Source organism: Labeo rohita, chromosome 1 (genome assembly GCF_022985175.1).
Source record: "Labeo rohita strain BAU-BD-2019 chromosome 1, IGBB_LRoh.1.0, whole genome shotgun sequence".
NCBI lineage: Eukaryota > Metazoa > Chordata > Actinopteri > Cypriniformes > Cyprinidae > Labeo > Labeo rohita.
In genome coordinates, this window is record NC_066869.1 from 39,826,294 (window position 1) to 39,845,794 (window position 19,501).

Here is a 19,501-nt window from a genome sequence, read left to right on the forward strand (position 1 = left end):
AATTGATTATGGTTTTACTACAAATAAAACCAAAAAAAAAAAAAAATCATGGTTACTATAGTTAAACCATGGTATCCACAAATTGACCACGGTCTTGCCATAGTTTCACCATGGTATTTGTAGAAAAACTATGGTTATACAAATGGTAAACAATGCGCTTAAAAACATGGTTACTACACTTTTACTATAACAAAACCATGGTTAAATTTCGTTTGGGTTAATATGGTTTTGTTATTGCTTATTTATAATGTGACCATACAGTTTAACTAATTTTCAGTTAAATAAATGTTCTATATTTTAGTTCAATAATATTCATTTAATATTTTTTATTTATATGTCTTATATTAAAATTAGTGTAGTATTTAAGGTTAAATAGAGAAAAGGGTTTTAAATTCCAATGCAAAGAGGCAAATTACAGTCATTTTGTGGCTGAAAAAAAAAAAATTTGTAATGCCATGGTTTACCCACTAGGTACCTGTTATGGCTCTTTACTAAATATACATGTATCTAGATTCTAGAATATTGCAGGTCATACCTGCTTACTTATTTTTAAGTTTTTCATTTGAATGAATATTTAGAAATGATTAAGCACTAAATGTGAAATTTAAAAACTTAATAACTTACATCCTTTTTAATGATACTTGTATAAGTACATACAATGAATGCAAGCAAATACTGAATTTAAACCAATGTTTAAACTGGTGCTAAAAAAGGCATTCAGCTGTATTTTCCCCCCTTATATGTACAGTATATACATAAAATAGACATGGAGATACACCCTACCCCTCCCCCCTCCAAAACCAAAAAAAAAAAAAAAATCTCACTCCAAGCTAAACTTAAAAGTTGGCAACCCTGGAAATAGGACAATGTTTGGTACTCACTAAAAAAAACAAACAAACAAACAAAAAAAAAACAAATATATATATATATATATATATATATATATATAAAAACAAATAAATAAAATTCTTAATATGCCAAGCTGAGTGAATTTAAAACAAACTAAAAAAAAAACAAACAGACAGAAGCATCAACTGCACAGTAAAAATCAGACTGCCAGAAAACCACACCACAGATGAAAGACAGCGATTTCAACGAGAGGGGGTAATAATTTGGCGGGGGCCAAAAATGGGCACAACACCTGTCTCTATAGAAATCCAAGTTAAGACGAGGTTTAAAAAGAAAGATCGACTGAATTTAAACTTTTTCAATATAAATAAATATACAAATGTGTGTAGATTTAACATTATATTATCGGCTCGGGAAAAAAAAACAACCTTAATTTAATGTAAAGAAATCTCCAGTCAGGCGAGACTTAAAAACGGTGGATTTTAACTTAAGAAAAAAATAATTGTTGGAGTACTATTAATAGGGTTGTGCACGAGTTTTCAGAAGTTTCACTGATGACTGATGTAAATAATGATCGGTCGTGATTATCACGTCTGACGCAACTTCTTGCGGAATTAAAAATTAAGCAACAACACTACAAAACGAGTTAGATAAGTAACTCATTTTTAATTTAAGCCTATAAATACGGTATAATCTGTAAATGAAAACAGTGTGTGTTTATTATCATTATGGAAATATGATTATGTCTCCCCTGGAGCATAATCATAATAGTCATTACGTCAGTGCGCTACTACAGTCTGCAACTAGACTGCATGTGATTCTCTCCGTATGCCGCCTTTAGCTGTTGTAATGTTTAAATTTGCAATTAAAAAAGGTCTGCAATTATAAGTTGCATTTCTTGGCTGTATACATGCAGTTATAAATTCAGCCACGAGGGGGAAGTGTGCTTACTAGATTTGTTTGTGATTGTTGGGTGACATAGTGAGAAACGTGACCTATCCACACTGACTACATTTCTACATCTCTTAAAACACGTCAAGACATCCTGTTTAGGCTTGACTCTGGGTTATTATAGTTGACTTAAACGAAACCCATTAAAACCATCATCATTACTTAGGAAGAAAAATGTAATAAATTTAACGTTAAATAAATTTTAAAAAGTGTAAAAGATGTATACAATAATTTAGCTGCCAAGAAGGGATTAAGTTGCATCTTCTGTCTGTAGTGGCCTTTACACATACACAGAAAAAAAAAAGAAAAAAAGAAAGCAGAAGAAGAAGAAGAAGAAAAAAAAAAAGATAATTAGCTCGTAACATTGTTTAACCCTACAGGAAGTAATAATGCATGACTATGAAATTATAAGCTGTCTGCAATTGATTATGTAGACTCTGGTGAAACTAGCTGTGAAATGGCCATTTTGAGGATGTTCCACAAAGGAAGTGATTCGTTAATAAATAAGTGAAGTGAAAAAAACATTGTGACAATGTTTTTACTAATGCAAGTGTATGCATTCTCCCAAACATACTTTATTTTCATCAAAATGAAAATACCGCAATGCAATAGTTTTATTTGTGCACGGTCATATTACCAATAAGGCAAAAAAAAAAAAAAAAAAAAAAAAAAAGGTTTCCAGCATGATTTTATTTGAGTCATATATTATGAATAAAAAAAAAAATTTTGCTTTTAACCCTACATTCTCAAAGTCGCGAACATACAAGAGCTTAAAGAAATAATATCACACAAAATTAAATATTCTGTTATCATTTACTCACTCTCATGTCTTTCCAAACTTTAATGACTTACTTTCTTCAGTGGAACACAAAAAGATATATTAAATAAATACCCCTGCACAATTAAACAACGTATGGCTGTTGCGATTAAAATTAAATATGAAAATGAATGAAGTGTCAATTCGCAGGATTACAGAAAAGAAACACAGTTTTCCATATCGATATTATTAATCATTATTACAAAATAAAGAGCAATAATCTACAATAAAGATTTTGTCATAATATTTCAGCCCTTTTATCCCTTTTTATTTTTACATGTATAACTTATAATTATAAACTGTTGTTGACAACATTTTAAAATATTGATTAAAGTAATTGTGTAAATTTAAGTATTTAACATATGTTTTTATGGTTTAATGACCTCACAAATGTAAAAAATGCAGCTGGAAGTCAATTCCAGGGGGCAAATATTGCCCCTTAATGGAAAAGTTCATTTCTGACCCTGGTATGATTATATTTCAAGTCTTTTGAAGCCATACTATAGCTTTGTGTGAGAAACAGTTGTTGATTTTCTGAAAATCATCTAATCATTGCTTTTAAAATCACTAATGCCAAACCTGATGTGACAAGTTTTCAGGCAACACTTTAAGTTTGCAGTTTGAAAATTTTATTGTGCTGTACTGTCTCTAACAATTGAAAATACATCTGCTTTTATGTTCTACGGCACAAAGAAAAACAGAGGTGAGTGAATGAAGACAGTATTTTCACTTTTACGTTCCTTCAAGAATATACAGACTGAATCGTTAATTAGTCATGAACAAAAATATGTAGAAATGCTGTGCCAACACAAGTCTCGACTTGTGATAAATGTCTTGAGAAATAACAAGCACGTTTGTAATTATTGGGAAACAAGCGTCGGATCCTTGAAGCTGAAGTCACAGACGAGGGATAGGTGATCTGAAGGGTAGTTATAGGAAGGAAGCCTATTGGGTCCAATTTGTTCAGCTGTAGGAAAGTCCAGAACCGCATTAACATCAAACGCTCGGTGCGAATACCACACGTAATCCAGCGTGTGGCAGCTCTCGCCACTGGGCCTGATCTTCCACGTTGTGTACGGAGGCTCGTTTTTCCCGTCCGTACTCAAATGCTTATACGCACTGTCCAATCCCAGATTAGATGTTGCGAATTTCCTATAGACGTCTTCTGATGGCTCTGCATTGAAATCGCCACATACAATCAGGGGAATGTCGGTATCGCTTTGTTCTTCCGTTTCGATTCTCTGTGCAACATTTCGTAGGTTTCGTAGCAGATCCGAACCCTGTGCGCTGCGAAGGACCTCCCAACCGCTCCGTGCTTTCAGATGAGTTACCGCGACACAAAACGCCCGTTCTGTTGCTCGGCAGCGTAGAGCAGCAATGATTGCCACCTGATTGGTCTTCAGCATCATGGCGGACAGTCGTAGGTGTGTTGTGTTTAGTGACTGGAAGCGTTTGTGATTGAAGAACAAAGCACAGCCGTCTGGGCCGTTGTTGTTCTCCACATCCAGACATGGAGACCACGGTTTGGGGCAGAAACTGCTCTGGTAGCCCAAACTTGCCAGGATGGGTTGAAACATGTCAAAGTAGTGATCAACTTCTTGTAGGCAAATGATGTCAGGGTTGTAGGTAAGGATCTCCTGCAGGATCAAATACTTCCTTTCAGCCCAGTTCAGAGCATCCATGGGGCACTGTACAAAACTGTCCATGCCTTCACCCAATGCTGCAACAGGACAGAGAAGTTGGAAAAAATGGTTTAAAATTAAAAGTACTGTAAATCATCCCAGCTGAAGAAATCCCAAAAGTAACGTTTTCTTTTACAAATTTTTAAAAAGTGATCTTTGGACTTTTGGGTTTTATTTTAATATCTTTGAAATATTCTTACAATTTTATTAATGTTTCTTGAATTAGCTTCAGTGCTGTTAAATTAATTAATCGCGATTAATTGCACCCAAAATTATCCCAACATTTGTGTTATACATAATATATGTGTGTATACTGTATATATTTATATGTATATATAAAAACCCACACATACACTACCTGTCAAAAGTTTTTGAACAGTAAGGTTTTTAATGTTTTTTTTTTTCTTTTTTTTCTTAAGAAGTCTCTTCTGCTCACCAAGCCTGCATTTATGGGATCCAAAATAGAGCAAAAAAAGTAGTATTGTGAAATATTTTTATTATTTAAAATAACTGCTTTCTATTTGAAAATATTTTGAAATTTAATTTATTCCTGTGGGAAACAAAATGATAGAAATCAATACTTTTATTTAGCAAGTATGCTTTAAATGGAGACATTTATAATGTTGCAAAAGATTTATATTTCAGGTAAATCCTGTTCTTCTGAACTTTCTATTCATCATCAGGAAACCTGAAAAAAATATACTCAGCTGTTTTCAACATAATAATAATAATAATACATGTTTTTTTTTGAGCAGCAAATCAGAATATTAGAATAATTTCTGAAGGATCATGTGACTGGAGTAATGATGCTAAAAATTCAACTTTGAATTCACAGGAATAAGAGAAGAGAAAGAGTTATTTTGAATAGTAAACATATTTCACAATATGACTTTTTTTTGCTGTATTTTGGATCCCATAAATGCAAGCTTGGTGAGCAGAAAAAAAAAAAAACATTAAAAATCTTAGGTAGTGTATGTGTTTTTTTGACTGGTAGTGTACATATTATATATTTAAGAAATATATTTTAAAAAAATACGTACGTGTGTGTGTGTATGATTTTTATTATATACATGTATAAATATGTATTTCATATTTCTTAAATATATACATGTATGTGTATGACTTTATATATACACAGCACACACACAAATATTATGTAAACACAAACTTTTGGATAATTTTGGATGTGATTAATCGTGATTAAGTAAATATTACTATTTTTACTGTTTGTTTGAACATATAAATGCAGTCTTGTTAGGCATTAGACTTTTTAAAAAAGTCTTACCAAACTTTTCAATAATAACATAAGTCATATACAAGTCATTCAGTGTCATTTCTTTATTAAGATGAAGATTTATACCTTGTGCCAGTACATTCCACTGCATAACTCTGATCGCCTGCCTGGCGTCTCCATGCCCAGTCTGAACGAAAGCTCTCTGGAGCTGGGCTGGCCGGTTTCTCAGAACTTCTTTACATTCCTGCAACAGCTCCGAAGGGTCCGCCGGATCTTGATCCAGATCCAGATCGTTACCTGGATTATAATTGGAGTCACACGGGGGAGGGAGAGCAGGTCTGCTGACGGTCTTAGCCAGGGCACTGTAGAGACTGCTAGTGCTGCTGCCCATGGAACATGCTGAGAGAAACAAAACAGCTGTCATGTAAGGATCTATTTTTTTTTTTTTCAAAAATCTAACTCTGTTCAAATAAAAAGATGTCTGTCACGCTCCTGCAAACAGCTGTTATTGTGAACACACCTTTACACTAAGCAGTTGTGTGGAACTAAATCAGGTTTTGACACCTGTTTCCTCTTTACATTCTGTCCTGTATCTTCTTCGAAAAGGACAAGCAAACACATGGTTAATTCATTTATACCGAGAGCAGCAAGTAGGACCGGCCAGGCATGAGTTGTATAGAACACGTCACACCCAGAGCTGAGAGGCGTTCATGCATGTAATAGCTCCATTGATCTCAAGGACTCAGTAACATACAAGTTCACAGGTGTAGACTTCTTCACTTCAAATGAATGTCCTGGTTGGCTACACCGGAGCTTTCTTTAGGTCTGTAGGTTCCTGGTAATCCATCTTGGCCTGGACAACTAAACATGCCTTGATAAACGCCTGGTTAGCTTTGAACTCAATTGCCTCTGAACTCTATAGTTCAGTGGGGGTTTTGCTGCTCACTGTTGCTAAATAAGTTAATTTAACCGTATCATAATCTTTAATGGACCTTGAATATATGCCACTGTGTGACTAAGTAAAATTAACCAAATAAAATTAGTACTAAAATAACTGTATTCAAATAATTACACAAAATAATAATTTTAATAATAAAATATACGAATGACAAATATAGTTTTAAAAATTATTTTAATTATTTTTTTAAATTATAATTTTTTATTTTTTATTATTTTAGTTATACACCTAACAATGCAAATGTAGAAATTAGATTTTAACATAGCCTTCATTACCTGCTCCATGTATAATAAAATCTTAATTTTATTAAGATACTGATATTACTACAGTCTTCATTTTATGATGTATATTACTTTGCACAACATACACTACTTGTGCTTTTTTTTTTTTTTTTTTTTTTTTTTTTTAATTTAACTGATATCTTACCGCACGGTTGAGAAAGTCAAATCTATCAAAAGGAAGAGATGAGAAAGCAATCTTTCTCTTACATATGAGATGTTAAAGGAATGTTTATTATTGCAAAATAACTCATGAAATAGTTTTCTGAATTTAAATCGAGACTTACTGACTGACATCTCAACCGTACGGTAGAGTTTTATAAAAAAAACATAAATTGAAAAAAAAAAAGGGCTTGAGGCTATTTATTAGATATCTACCAATAAGCATTTAATGTTAAATAATTTTTTCATTAGCTCCTTTTAGGGGTGAAAGTTAAAGGGTTAATACATTTATTTTGCAAGGATGTCTTAAATTGATAAAACATGAGAATAAAGATTGATAGTAAAGATATAGATAGTAAAAAACAAACAAAAAAAAAGATATAGAAAGATATAGATAGAAAAAAAAAAGTAAAAATACTGGATAAATACTGTTCTTTTTAACTATTTATTTATTAAAGAATCCTAAAAAATGAATCACAGGTTCCAAAAAATATTAAGCAGCTCAACTGTTTCCAACATTGATAATAAATCAGCGTATTACATGATTTCTGAAGGATTATATACTACTGAAGACTGTCGTAATGGCTAATGAAAATTTAGCTTTGCTACCACAGGAATAAATTATATTTAAAAGTAGTATATTAAAATTGAAAACTATTATTTGAAACTGCAATATGAACTGTATTTTTGATCATTCAAAAAAAAACAAAACATTAAAAATCTTACTGATCCCAAACTATTGATTGGAAGTGTATATGTCAAAGTACCATGGTATTGCTGTTTGATACCATCACTGCACCAATAGTACTTCTTTGTAAGAAGTTTTTAAATATAACAATATTTACTTTTTAATCAAAACATTGTCTACTTATGGCCACATATATTATATGCGGGTTCCCCTCAAGTTCTCAAAACACAATTTGAGTTAAAACCAAGTGGCACAGATGAACAGCAGAAAGCTAAACATTACAATTACTTAACCAACTAATAAAAATGACATTTATCAATAAAATTTCAGGAGTTAGCTGAATTTATCTTACCAACAATCTCCATGATTTCAGGTTTGGATTTGGAAGTCTGTAGTACAGCAATGTGTTTGTCTGTTGTAAGGTTGTGTGAGTGATGTTCAGCAGAAATGCACAACTGGCTGCTTGTGTTAAACTGCTTCTGACAGAATGAGATTACAGACTTGAGACGTCAGGAGACCATATGGACTCACACACATGCTGAGTACACAAGTCAGAAGGGTATCCCAGGGTACATAATGTGAGTTTTAATGTGCCTCACATTATACACATTTAGAACAAAAGCAAAACACGGTCTTGGCCAACAAACCACAACATTTTTCTTGCGAAAGTGTGATGAATAGCATATGGTGTAATTAGTGAATTAGAATTCAGGAAGTTGGGCAAGATTACAAAGTTAGCAGTTACGTACATTCGCATTAACCTGTAGCAACAGTCACCTAGTTTTGATGACTTGATGTCACTAAGGCAGCATGTGATCATGATATGCTTCAAAATACAACATCGATTTAATCATTTTAACATGTTTATCATTTACAATGTCCAACAAAAAGGACCATGGTTAAAAGTTTGAGGTCAGTAAGACTGTTTATTAATTTTTTTTTGTTGAAGAAATTAATAATTTTATTCAGCAAAGACACATTAATTTAACTGAAAGGTGACAGTAAAGACATTTATGTTACAAAATATATTAAAAAAAAAAAAAAAAATCAAACAAACAAATAAATAAATAAATGGAAAGTGAAGTTTTTATTCATCATAGAGTCCTAAAAATGCATCAAGGCAAAAAAAAAATTATAATAGTATTTCTCAATATTATTGGTTTTACTGTTTTTTACTTTTACTTTTTTATCAAATAAATGTAGTCTTGGTAAGCATAAGAGACTTCTTTCAAAAACAATTCAAAATCTTACTGACCCTAAACTTTTGAGTGGCATTTTGTTTATTCTGGTTCCCATGGAAAGAAAATTGTTATTTACAGGCCTGAAAAAAAGACACAAAAAGTCACAAACATTAGCCTACATAGTGAATAAATATTTTTGTAGAATGGCTGTTTTTTTTTTTTTAGGAATAACAAATAACTAGAAATGATGTAAATTTCACTAGTTGAAAGGTGCAGTATTTGCTATGGTAAATGAATATGGTACTATGCATTCAGGATATCAAATTACCATAACACTACAATTTGACACCATCACTCAACCATGGTATTTTTAAAAAGTAACGTAAGGGAGTAGCATATCTTTCAGGACTATATTGCGCTAATAAACCTCAGTGTCACTCAACACGAAGTTTGAGGTCATGCTTAAAAGTCACAGATCAAAAATAGTATCGTACACACAAACAGAATGAGGGGAAGTACAGCAACACTATTATTATAGATTAGACCAACTTGACCCTACTAAAGGGTTAACTTGGCACCGTAAGTAAGAGATCCTCCCTCTATTGGCATGCTGTCATAAATGTAGATATTGGCTTTTGTCCCACTCTAGCTTCATTCATGAGATTAATCAGAACTCCTGCAGTTAACCTCACTTCTAGTTAACCTGCTTATCTGTGCAATAAAAGAATGTTACTTGTAAGAGACGCGTAAAATTATGCAAGATAAGATATAATGACGTTCGTCTTTCTGTATGCACTTGCCACTGATTTCATAACATAACAACATAATCTGACCATGAAAATACTATGGCTGCATCTAAATATGCATACCTCCTTACTATATAGCAGATGAAAAGAGTAGTATGTCAGAACTCACAGTATTGATAAAACACTAGAGGAAAGGTACATGGATGACCTACTAATTCCGGTAAGATTCTGAAGTGAGCATCTATTCCACGAGGGCACAGGAGAGAAGCTGTGAATGGTGGTGTAGCGACAATGACAACATGATGAATGTAGTACGACTACATTACATTCATACTACACACATTCATAATATACAGACCACACTTTTTAACAGTCGCAAAGTAAGTGTAGATGGAATGTGTGAACTCAACTGGATACCAATCCAATCAAGACACACTCAAGACACACGAACTGACCAAATATCCTCAAAAGTTGTTGTAATCCAAATTAGTATGATTTATTTAAACAGTAACACATTTGTAAACACTATTATTTACGTACAACAGCAGCTGTATAAACAAATATAAAAAGTAAATTATGAGACAACTGGACAGTTTGCATATTATTTAAATCATGTATACTCTATATGTAGATGCCACATTCAAACGCTCCTTATGTGCATTCGCCACCTTGGAAAGGTCAACCTGTCTTCACTCACAGTAAAAATCAATGAGTTATCTCCATAAAGTACAGTGACAGGTATTTATTGCAAATAATGACCATAAAAAGCAGTATAAAAGTATTAAAAACAAGTCACGTTGCATTCCAAGTCCTCTGATATCTTCATGCGAACAACAAAGTAAAATCATAAGGTTTTATTCGCTGAAAATGATCTCGCTCTCACACATATCACATTCAAAATGATACTCCTGAGCTTGTTTAGCATGATGCAATCCGTCACGAGACACACAAGAGCCAATAGCATTTCACAACCAGAGCATTTCACAATCAATTGTTTCACTTCGGGAATACTTGGGATGTTAATACTTTTCAAATAAACTGTGACTGTAGTTGCATCTGCCTGGTATATCCTGTGTTTTATATTGACCAACAGTTAGGTTTAGGGGCAGGGGTTGGATTACGTGCTCATAAATGTGTAAATAGTGTAATGTAAAAACATTGTTTTGACTGTTTAAACTGAAAAAAAAAAAAAAAAAAAAAAAAAACACCACACAGCAACATATATACGATAATAGGAAAATTATTACCCAATATGTAATTTAACCATGACGATAAAATTCCCAATGTCTTTCGCGTCAGCATATTGATGCCAAAGGTTTTTTATTTAATCCAATGGAGGATGCTGCACATTGAAAAATGATGCTAAAACACTGTGCGTCAAAAAGTGATGCCAAATGTCCTGACTAAGTGTCAATATGTGACGAGTCAAGCCCTGTTCACACAAGCGACACACAGCAACAAAGCGACACAATCCCATTCATTTCAATAGAGAGCTGCCGATTTCTGGCGACGAGCTACAGCGACCATTGGCGACTGGATGGGGCCTGTCCAGCAACGCGACAAAGTTCAGAATCCCTCAACTTCATGCAAATGAAGAGCGATTTTCAGGAGTGACAGCCAATAGACGGATCGTTCTCCTGCATAAACATATGCAATGGAAAAAAGTAGGCTCTGCTTTTCATTTGTTTTTGTTTGTATGTACGGATTTAAATTAGATTTAAATTATATTTAGTCCTTTGCCTCCAAAATGTTTGTATTTAGCGGCAAGAATCCTGATTTGCTGTCAAGGCAACCAGTAGTGAGAACGCCCACTAGCAACCTTATGCTAGTGTGAACGCAGCTTTAGGAGTGAGAACATGTTGCATTTACTCAATAAGTTTTTAAACTATAGTAACTTTTTGACACTGTGTTAGCTAATGCCTTGATCTTCTTGTATTGTGTTAGTTTAGTCAGTTGTTGCTACAGATATTCATAAGTGTATATCTACATTTGCAGGTGCACAGTCAACTTGCTCAAGTGTTCACGGACCCTTTGACCACTTCAATATGGCTGACAGCTTACACATGCCCACAGAAACAGTTGCGTCCATGTAACTGTATGGCTTGAATGCCCATTTTTTCAGCTGTCAAATTATATAATAACATTGACAGCCAATAAGACTCTTTTTTAAAGCAGATTTTAAAGCAGCATAAAGACAACGTAACTTTAAAGGGGTCATTGGATGCTAAGTTCACTTTTTCATGTTGTTTGAACATTAATGTGTGTTGGTAGTGTATGTACAAATCTACCCTATAATGATAAAAATCCATGCAGTGGTTTTTAATTAATCTGTAAAAATAATATCCCCTTTTTCAAATCGAGCCGTTCTCAGATGCCTGTCGGTGTGCCGTCACACTGACAGAGGCCGCTCCCAAGATAGTTGATTGACATGAGCTCTTACCTTAGACCAGCAGTCATAGTCCAGTAACTTTCCATATTTTGATGCCAGAGCAGAGATGTAAGTTAGACAAGAATATCTCCGATTGAGCGATTGTTGTGTTGCTGGATGTAATAATGAACATAGTGGTCGTCATTTACTCCCGACATCTGAGCCGCTGAAGATGCAGTGGATTACGTTTGTTTGTGAAGGGAAAACGCCTCCTGATCTACATATATCCATCTATGTTGGCACGAATCATTCGTGATCCAGCTTTACTTACAGCATAAGTGAGTATAAGCGTTTTTTTTTATATCTTTGCGATCGCCTTTCCTTATAACGTGGTAGTTAGAAAGTTTAGCGGCTAAACGCGGCTAAATGCAGCCAATGTAAACAAGACCGTCTTTCCACAGAAAGAAGGAAGGGGCGGGGTGAGCAGAGCTCATTTGCATTTAAAGGAACAACCCCTTAGAATGAGATGATTTTTGCAGAGCTCATTTTGACAAGGTAAAAACAGTGTTGTTTTACAAAACCATTGAGAATTTTTAATCAAAGTATATTACAGACTTTTCATTAAGACCCTAAAGAATCATATCAACTTGTGGAAAACGGGCATCCGATGACCCCTTTAAGGCTTTTCAAATAAATTGTGACTATAGTTGCATCTGCCTGGTATATCCTGTATTTTATATTGACCAACGGTTAGGTTTAGAGGCAGGGGTTTGATTACGTGCTCGTAAATGTGTAAATAGTGTAATGTAAAAAAAAAAAACTGTTTTGACTGTTTAATAAAAATTGAAAAAAAAAAAAAAAAAAAAAAAAAAAACACAGCAACATATATACGATAATGGCAATATGTGACGAGTCAAGCCCTGTTCACACTACAAGCGACACACAGCAACAAAGCGACACAATCCCATTCATTTCAATAGAGAGCTGGCGATTTCTGGCGACAAGAGCGACAGCGACAAAGTTCAGAATGAAGAGCGATTTTCGGGAGCGACAGCCAGTAGACGGTAGAGCCCATGTGATCGTTCTCCTGCATAAACATATGCAATGGAAAAAATTAGGCTCTGCTTTTCATTCGTTTTTGTTTGTATGTACGGATCTAATTTATATTGAAATTATATTTAGTCTTTTGCCTCCAATATGTTTGTATTTAGCGGCAAGAATCCTGATTCGCTGTCAAGGCATCCAGTAGTGAGAACGCCCACTAGCAACCTTATCACCAGTCCCTGGCGACATACTAGTGTGAACGCAGTTTTAGGAGTGAGAACGTGTTGCATTTACTCAGTAAGGTTAAACTACGGTAACTTTTTGATACTGTGTTAGCTAATACCTTGATCTTCTTGTACCGTGTTAGTTTAGTCAGTTGCAGCTACAGATATTCATTCAAGTGTATATCTACATTTGCAGATGCACAGACCCTTTGACCATTTCAATATGGCTGACAGCTTACACATGCCCACAGAAACAGTTGCTAATGAGGCGTCCATGTAACTGTATGGCTTGAATGCCCATTTTGTCAGCTGCCAAATTATATAATAACATTGACAGCCAATAAGACTCAAACAGATTTTAAAGCAGCACAAAGACAACGTAACTTTAACAAGAATGTGTGTTTGTGTGGCTGCAATAAAATAATTGTAATAGTTATTTTAAGGGTTATCGTTCTTGAGCAAGCCTTTAGTATAACAGTTAGGCCCAACCTTCCGACCGCATATTCTTCAAAATATTTTCTTTTATGCAGAGAAAAGTTTGTCAGATTTGGAACAACATGATGAGCAAACAATGACAGAATTTTCATTTTTTGGGTTAACTTTTCCTTTACTTCTTGACTATGATGGTGGGATTTTTTTGTTATACTGATACAACAGTAGGTGGCGAAAAATGTTTTATGAACCAGTCATTGAATCATTAATACTATCGATTCCGATTATCGAATTCGTTCGGAAACGGAAACGCCATTGCCGTGTTGCCCAGTGACGCGAACAGTTTATCCTGCCTTGGCTTTGTTTGGAACTGGCAATATTGTGTCTAAAAGTGCAAGTTATCAGTATTATCTTTCTTGAACTGTTTTATAAAATCAGTATCACTGTTAGTCTTGATGTTATGAATACCTGAGCCCTCGTGCTTACGAGAAGGTCATATCTATGCTGATATTTGGAATTAACGTTACATCACGCTTACTTGGTTGATATATTGCGCAACGTTTATTGCTTATAATAAAATAATCGTACGCTTAGGACAAAATGTTCACATCGAAGCGTCACTAACTTTATCGTTAATTATTCGGAGTAGGGTCGAATTTAATCTGATGTATTGTTTCTTGAATGCTGCTATGTTTCTGTGATTGATACGTTTATCAACAAGTGAACGAACGGAGTTGAATGCATTAGAGTATCTTAAACTGAGACCATGACAAGAGCTAGTGGAGCACATGCAGCACTTAAACATGATTTGCGATACAAAAACTTCTCGTAGGTTACCATTCAAGGAGGTAGTTTGGAGAACAGTGTGAAATCAATAACGTGCGCTGCGTCGACCGATCATCGATGAAACGGAAGAAAACAAACGCAGAGAAGACATAAAGGACGACAGAGCGTATACGTTAAAGGTAAGGGTGGCTATGCGTAGCCGATCTTGTCACTCACCAGATTGGCTTCAAATACTGAATATTCCTCTTGTAGCTCGGTTATTGCGTGTATCGATGCGATCTGCCTCCTTTTGGAAACATACGTGACCTCCTCGAGCATACTGCACAAGAACAGCTGTAAACCAAAGCAAGGTCATAGGACCAATGATTCGTGATGAACGGTGTTACACCGCTATCTGCTGGATTGACGTGGTATTGCATGTAGACACATAGAGAATTCGTCCCCAAGAGGGCGCCCGCATTCAAATCTCTGCAGGGTCTTCTGTTTTCTGTCCTAAAGGAGACATGCGTACACTAGATTCTAGAATGTAATTTAAATGTTAATTTTAAGTATTAATATTCGAGATGAAAATAAATTTACTCTAGCAGTCTGTATGTATGTATGTGTGTGTATATATATATATATATGTGTGTGTGTGTGTGTGTGTATATATATATATATATATATATATATATATGTATGTATGTATGTATGTATGTATGTATATATATATATATATATATATATATATATAATTTTTTTTTTACTTTGTGTTTACATCGTGAACAGCTCTGTTTTTAATAACTTTTATTAAACTTCTTCAAAGAACAAATGTTAAACACAAACAATAAATACAAGCAGCATTAAAAAATGTTATAAAAACATTTTAAAACATAAAGTCAACTGGGGGTGGATCAATATGTATTGCAAGTTATTTAGAGAGTTTTAAGTCATGAAACAAGACTGAAATAAAATTTTCAAATCATTTTAAATCTCACAAACATTAAGACATCTGCATTTGTGTGAATTAAACACCTTTAAATAAAAAGTTATTAACTAAACTAAAATGTAACCTCTTTTTTCTGCCTAAAAAAACGCAAAATTAACAGTGTGACAATCAGAAGCAGGTATTAATTTTTTTCCACATATTCTGTCACAAAAAACTTTTAACAATAATACAATAGTAAAAAAAAGATGTTCCTGAGATCCAGTATCTTGACCGAATGCACAAACATACTATCCAAGCTCTGAGAAAAGTTGACAACACTGACTCTCCAAAATTAGACCTCTGTTTTTTTCCGCAAATCATTTTTTTTTTTTTAAACAGTTCAAAGAATATGTTTAAAAACAGTAATTGTTTTACACCATGACTTCATATTTTACAGCATTGTGTTTGTGTGTAAACTCTGAAATGTCCTAAGTTAATGATATATTTTCTTTTTGTTTTTCTGTTATATTTTGTAATGTTTTTATTACTAGGAATGTTAACTTGTGTCCCAGTTCATATCGCTGCAGACATGATTCAGCCCATAAAAATAAAAAAAATATAATTACATTTAAATTATTTAATTTAAATCTTTTTGCTGATACTTTTTATACATTAAAAAAAAAAATCTTAGTAAACCAATGTTTTAATTGTGTATTGATTAAATTGCCAGTAAAAAATCTGGCGCACTGCCATTCAAAAGTTTGGAATCAGTAAGATTTTAATGTTTTTTAAAGAATTCTCTTATGCACATCAAGGCTGCTATTACATTCAAAAATACAAACCCCCCTCCCAGAAATATTATTACAATTTAAAATAATGGTTTCCTATTTTAATGTATTTTAAAATGTAATTTATTCCTGTGATGCAAAGCTGTATTTTCATCAGCCATTACTCCAGTCTTCAGTCACATGATTCTTCAGAAATCATTCCAGTATGCTGATTTATTTACTTGTATGATCAAAACTGTTGTGCTGCTTAATATTTTTTGGAACCTGTGATATTTTTTTCAGGATTCTTCGGTGAATAAAAAGAACAGCATTTATTCAAAATAGAAATCTTTTCGAACAATATAAGTTTTTGCTATCACTTTTTTTTTTTTTTTTTTATCAATTTAACACATCCTTGATGATAAAAATATTAATTTCTCTCAAAAAAACAAACAATAAGAATTTACTGACCACAAACCTTTAATTGGTTGTTTATATTGTTACAAAAGATTTCTATTTTAAATAAATACTCCAACAGAATATGAAGCAGCACAACTGTTTTCAACATTGATAAAAAATAAGCATATTAAAATGATTTCTGAAGGATCATGTGACACTGAAGACTGGAGTAATAATGGAGAAAATTCAGCTGTGTATCACAGGAATAAACTACATTTAAAAATATATTCACACAGAAAACAATTACTATACATTGAAATAATATTTTACAATATTACTGTTTTTTTTTCTGTATTTTTAATTAAATAAATGCAGACTTAATGAGCATAAAAACGGTACGGTAGTGTATAGGTCCCTGTGGCATATTTTCCACCTTCTTAGGTATTTATGTCTTAACATGCATGTTTGTAGGATCACATTTTTATTTAAGTGCAGCAGGCCATTAAAGGAAAAAGCCTTGTTGTTGTAGTAGCGGTTTTGTAATCTATGTGAGCGTAATTGTATGGGATGTGAAATATGATCGCTATTATAATATCAAATGCCTCTGTTGCTCTTCCTAACATCTTGTGGCTTTTAGTGATGATGAAACAAAATATTGACACCTACAGTCCTGGGAGCAGGTGGTGGTAAATGCTGATAAAACCCAGTTTTAGGTTGATCTGATCTTCCTTCAACTCCCTCGGGCGTACACATGGGGCCTTATTCATGAAACACGAGCAGTGCGAATTTCTGTGTGAATCGTTCATAAATCCATTTGCTGCAAATTGTTGTGTTCAGTTCAATAGGACAGAGGAAGTACAGATATATTTTTCACAGATATCCTTTCTGCTTGTATTTCCTGAATGAGGCCCATGATTATTACATATTGCAGATCAGCAGCGATCAATACATCTCTCGGTTTCATTAGCAATAGAAAAGACCCAGATAACCAATCTGACATGTTTGGGTTTAACTTCCTTTCGGATTCAAATGTGGCTGTCATGCAGGAGGTTTAATGAAGCATATATGCAAGATGGAGCCAGATTTGTAAGAACAGTGAGGGTCATGATAAATTAAACACATTAGGCTACCTAAAGCATCATTTATTGTAGTAAGATGAGGGAATGAGAAAGATAAAAGCATGAATTAGGAAAGAAAAAGAAACTAGAAAAGAAATGCTAGTGCGTGTATGTGAACTTTTTTTTTTTTTTGTAATATTTTTGAAAGATGTCTATTATGCTCATTAAGGCTGCATTTATTTGATCGGATTTACAGTAAAAATATCATATTGTGAAATATTACTACAGTTTCAAATAACAGTTTTCTATTCTAATATATTTTAAAATGTCATTTATTCCTGTGATGGCAAAGCTGAATTTTCAGGAACCATTACTTTAGTCAGTGTCACATGATCTTTCAAAAATCATTCCAATATTCCGTTTTTTTTTTTTTTGGTGTTCAAGAAACATTTTGTGTTAGTATTAAAGGTGAAAACAGTAATAATTTTATAATAAAACACAAAAACAGTTATTATTTATGTACCTCTATACCTTAGAGTCCAACCTCCATTGTTTCGATGCCGAGCAGGGATGTAAGTTAGACAAAAATATCTCAGATTGAGCGATTGAAGTGCTGTGTTGCTGTTTGTGATAATAATGAACATAGTGGTCGTCATTTACTCCCGACATCTGAGCCACTGAAGATGCAGTGGATTACATTTGTTTGTGAATGGAATGTGACTCCTGATCTACATAAATGTCTATGTTCGCGCGAATCATTCGTGATTCAGTTTTTTTTTTATGAATCTTTGCGATCGTGTTTCCTAATAACGTGCTAGTTAGCAAGTTTAGCCGCTAAATGCGGCCAAAGTAACAGGCTTGTCAATCCACATAGAGAAGAGAGGGGCAGGGTGAGCAGAGCTCATTAACATTTAAAGCAACCTCGACCAGAACAGGATGAATTTTGCAGAGAAAGGTAAAAGGGGCGTTGTTTTACACTACCATTGAGAATTTTTAACCAAAGTATATTATAAACTTTTCATTAAGACTCTAAAAAATCATGTCAACTTGTGAAAAAATGGCCATCCAATGACCCCTTTAAAAGCATGATATAGACTTTTCCCCTGTCTTTCATGTCACAGCTCAGGATAGTTGCTAGTGAAGGGCTTTGGATTGTGAGATGAATGGGAATGCTAACAGATGACTCCAGGTTTTAAAGACTTCCTCTGTATGCACCTGTTTTTTTTCTGCTCACGTAAAAACACTTCAACACATTTTTGAGTGAATAGAGCCCTTTGAGAGCAGTACATGTTCACGCTGTTCTGAAAAGCCAAAAGGCAGATTGAAATTAAAAGGAATTTAATTGGTACCAAAAAAGGGGCTATTATACAACTTAATTCAGTCATCTTATGATCTGCTGATTGCTCGAAATTGACTTTTCCCCTTTAAAGAGCTGCCTCTCATTAAGTCTTGAGTTTAGTTTTTCATCTTTGAGGTATGCAATTTATGTGCTGTTTGGAGGTTCAGATTTTTGTCTTGTTTATGAAAGATTTCCACTTCAGTGACCCAGATCATGCTGACTCATTTTTAAAGTCAGGACAGCTCAAGGTTGTCATTATTCATGGCTAACTTGACGCTCTCAGCTGGAATTTAGTAGAAGATCATGGTAAAATTTCAAAAATGTGGTAAATCTGTTCTCTGGTTTGATCCCCCCTCAGGTCATCGCTGCCACTGGACTTAGCTCAGTGCTAAGCTAATGAGTAATGCCTGAGGCAGGTTGGTTGCTGGGGCATGACCTTTTTGCCAGCCCCTCCATTCTCTCTTCTCTTTCAAGCTCCCTCCTGTTTTGTTTCATCTGTAATCCTTTTTTATAGACACGGATGACAAGGAAATGGTCATATTTTGCTGAGGAGAGAGATGAGAGGTTGTTTTTTTAGTGATGAATGACAGCAAGACATATACAGTGTGTGAATAATACACAAATGTATTAT

General features: G+C 33.9%; 1 protein-coding gene and 1 long non-coding RNA gene across 2 annotated transcripts in view; one reads left to right on the forward strand and one right to left on the reverse strand.

Annotated features, from left to right (window-relative positions):
* Positions 1-2,337: 2,337 nt before the first annotated feature.
* noctb (nocturnin b) lies at positions 2,338-14,777 on the reverse strand. The gene is made up of 3 exons (XM_051111193.1): positions 14,617-14,777; positions 5,660-5,932; positions 2,338-4,337 (listed from the first exon to the last, which is right to left on the reverse strand). The coding sequence occupies exons 2-3, from the start codon at positions 5,922-5,924 to the stop codon at positions 3,478-3,480; spliced, it is 1,125 nt and encodes a 374-aa protein (XP_050967150.1). The 5' UTR covers positions 5,925-5,932; positions 14,617-14,777; the 3' UTR covers positions 2,338-3,477.
* LOC127166128 (uncharacterized) overlaps positions 14,229-19,501 on the forward strand; it is a 76,532-nt gene continuing 71,259 nt past the window's right edge. The window contains exon 1 of the long non-coding RNA XR_007827859.1: positions 14,229-14,579. This is a non-coding gene — a long non-coding RNA (uncharacterized LOC127166128). The remainder of the gene's footprint in view (positions 14,580-19,501) is intronic.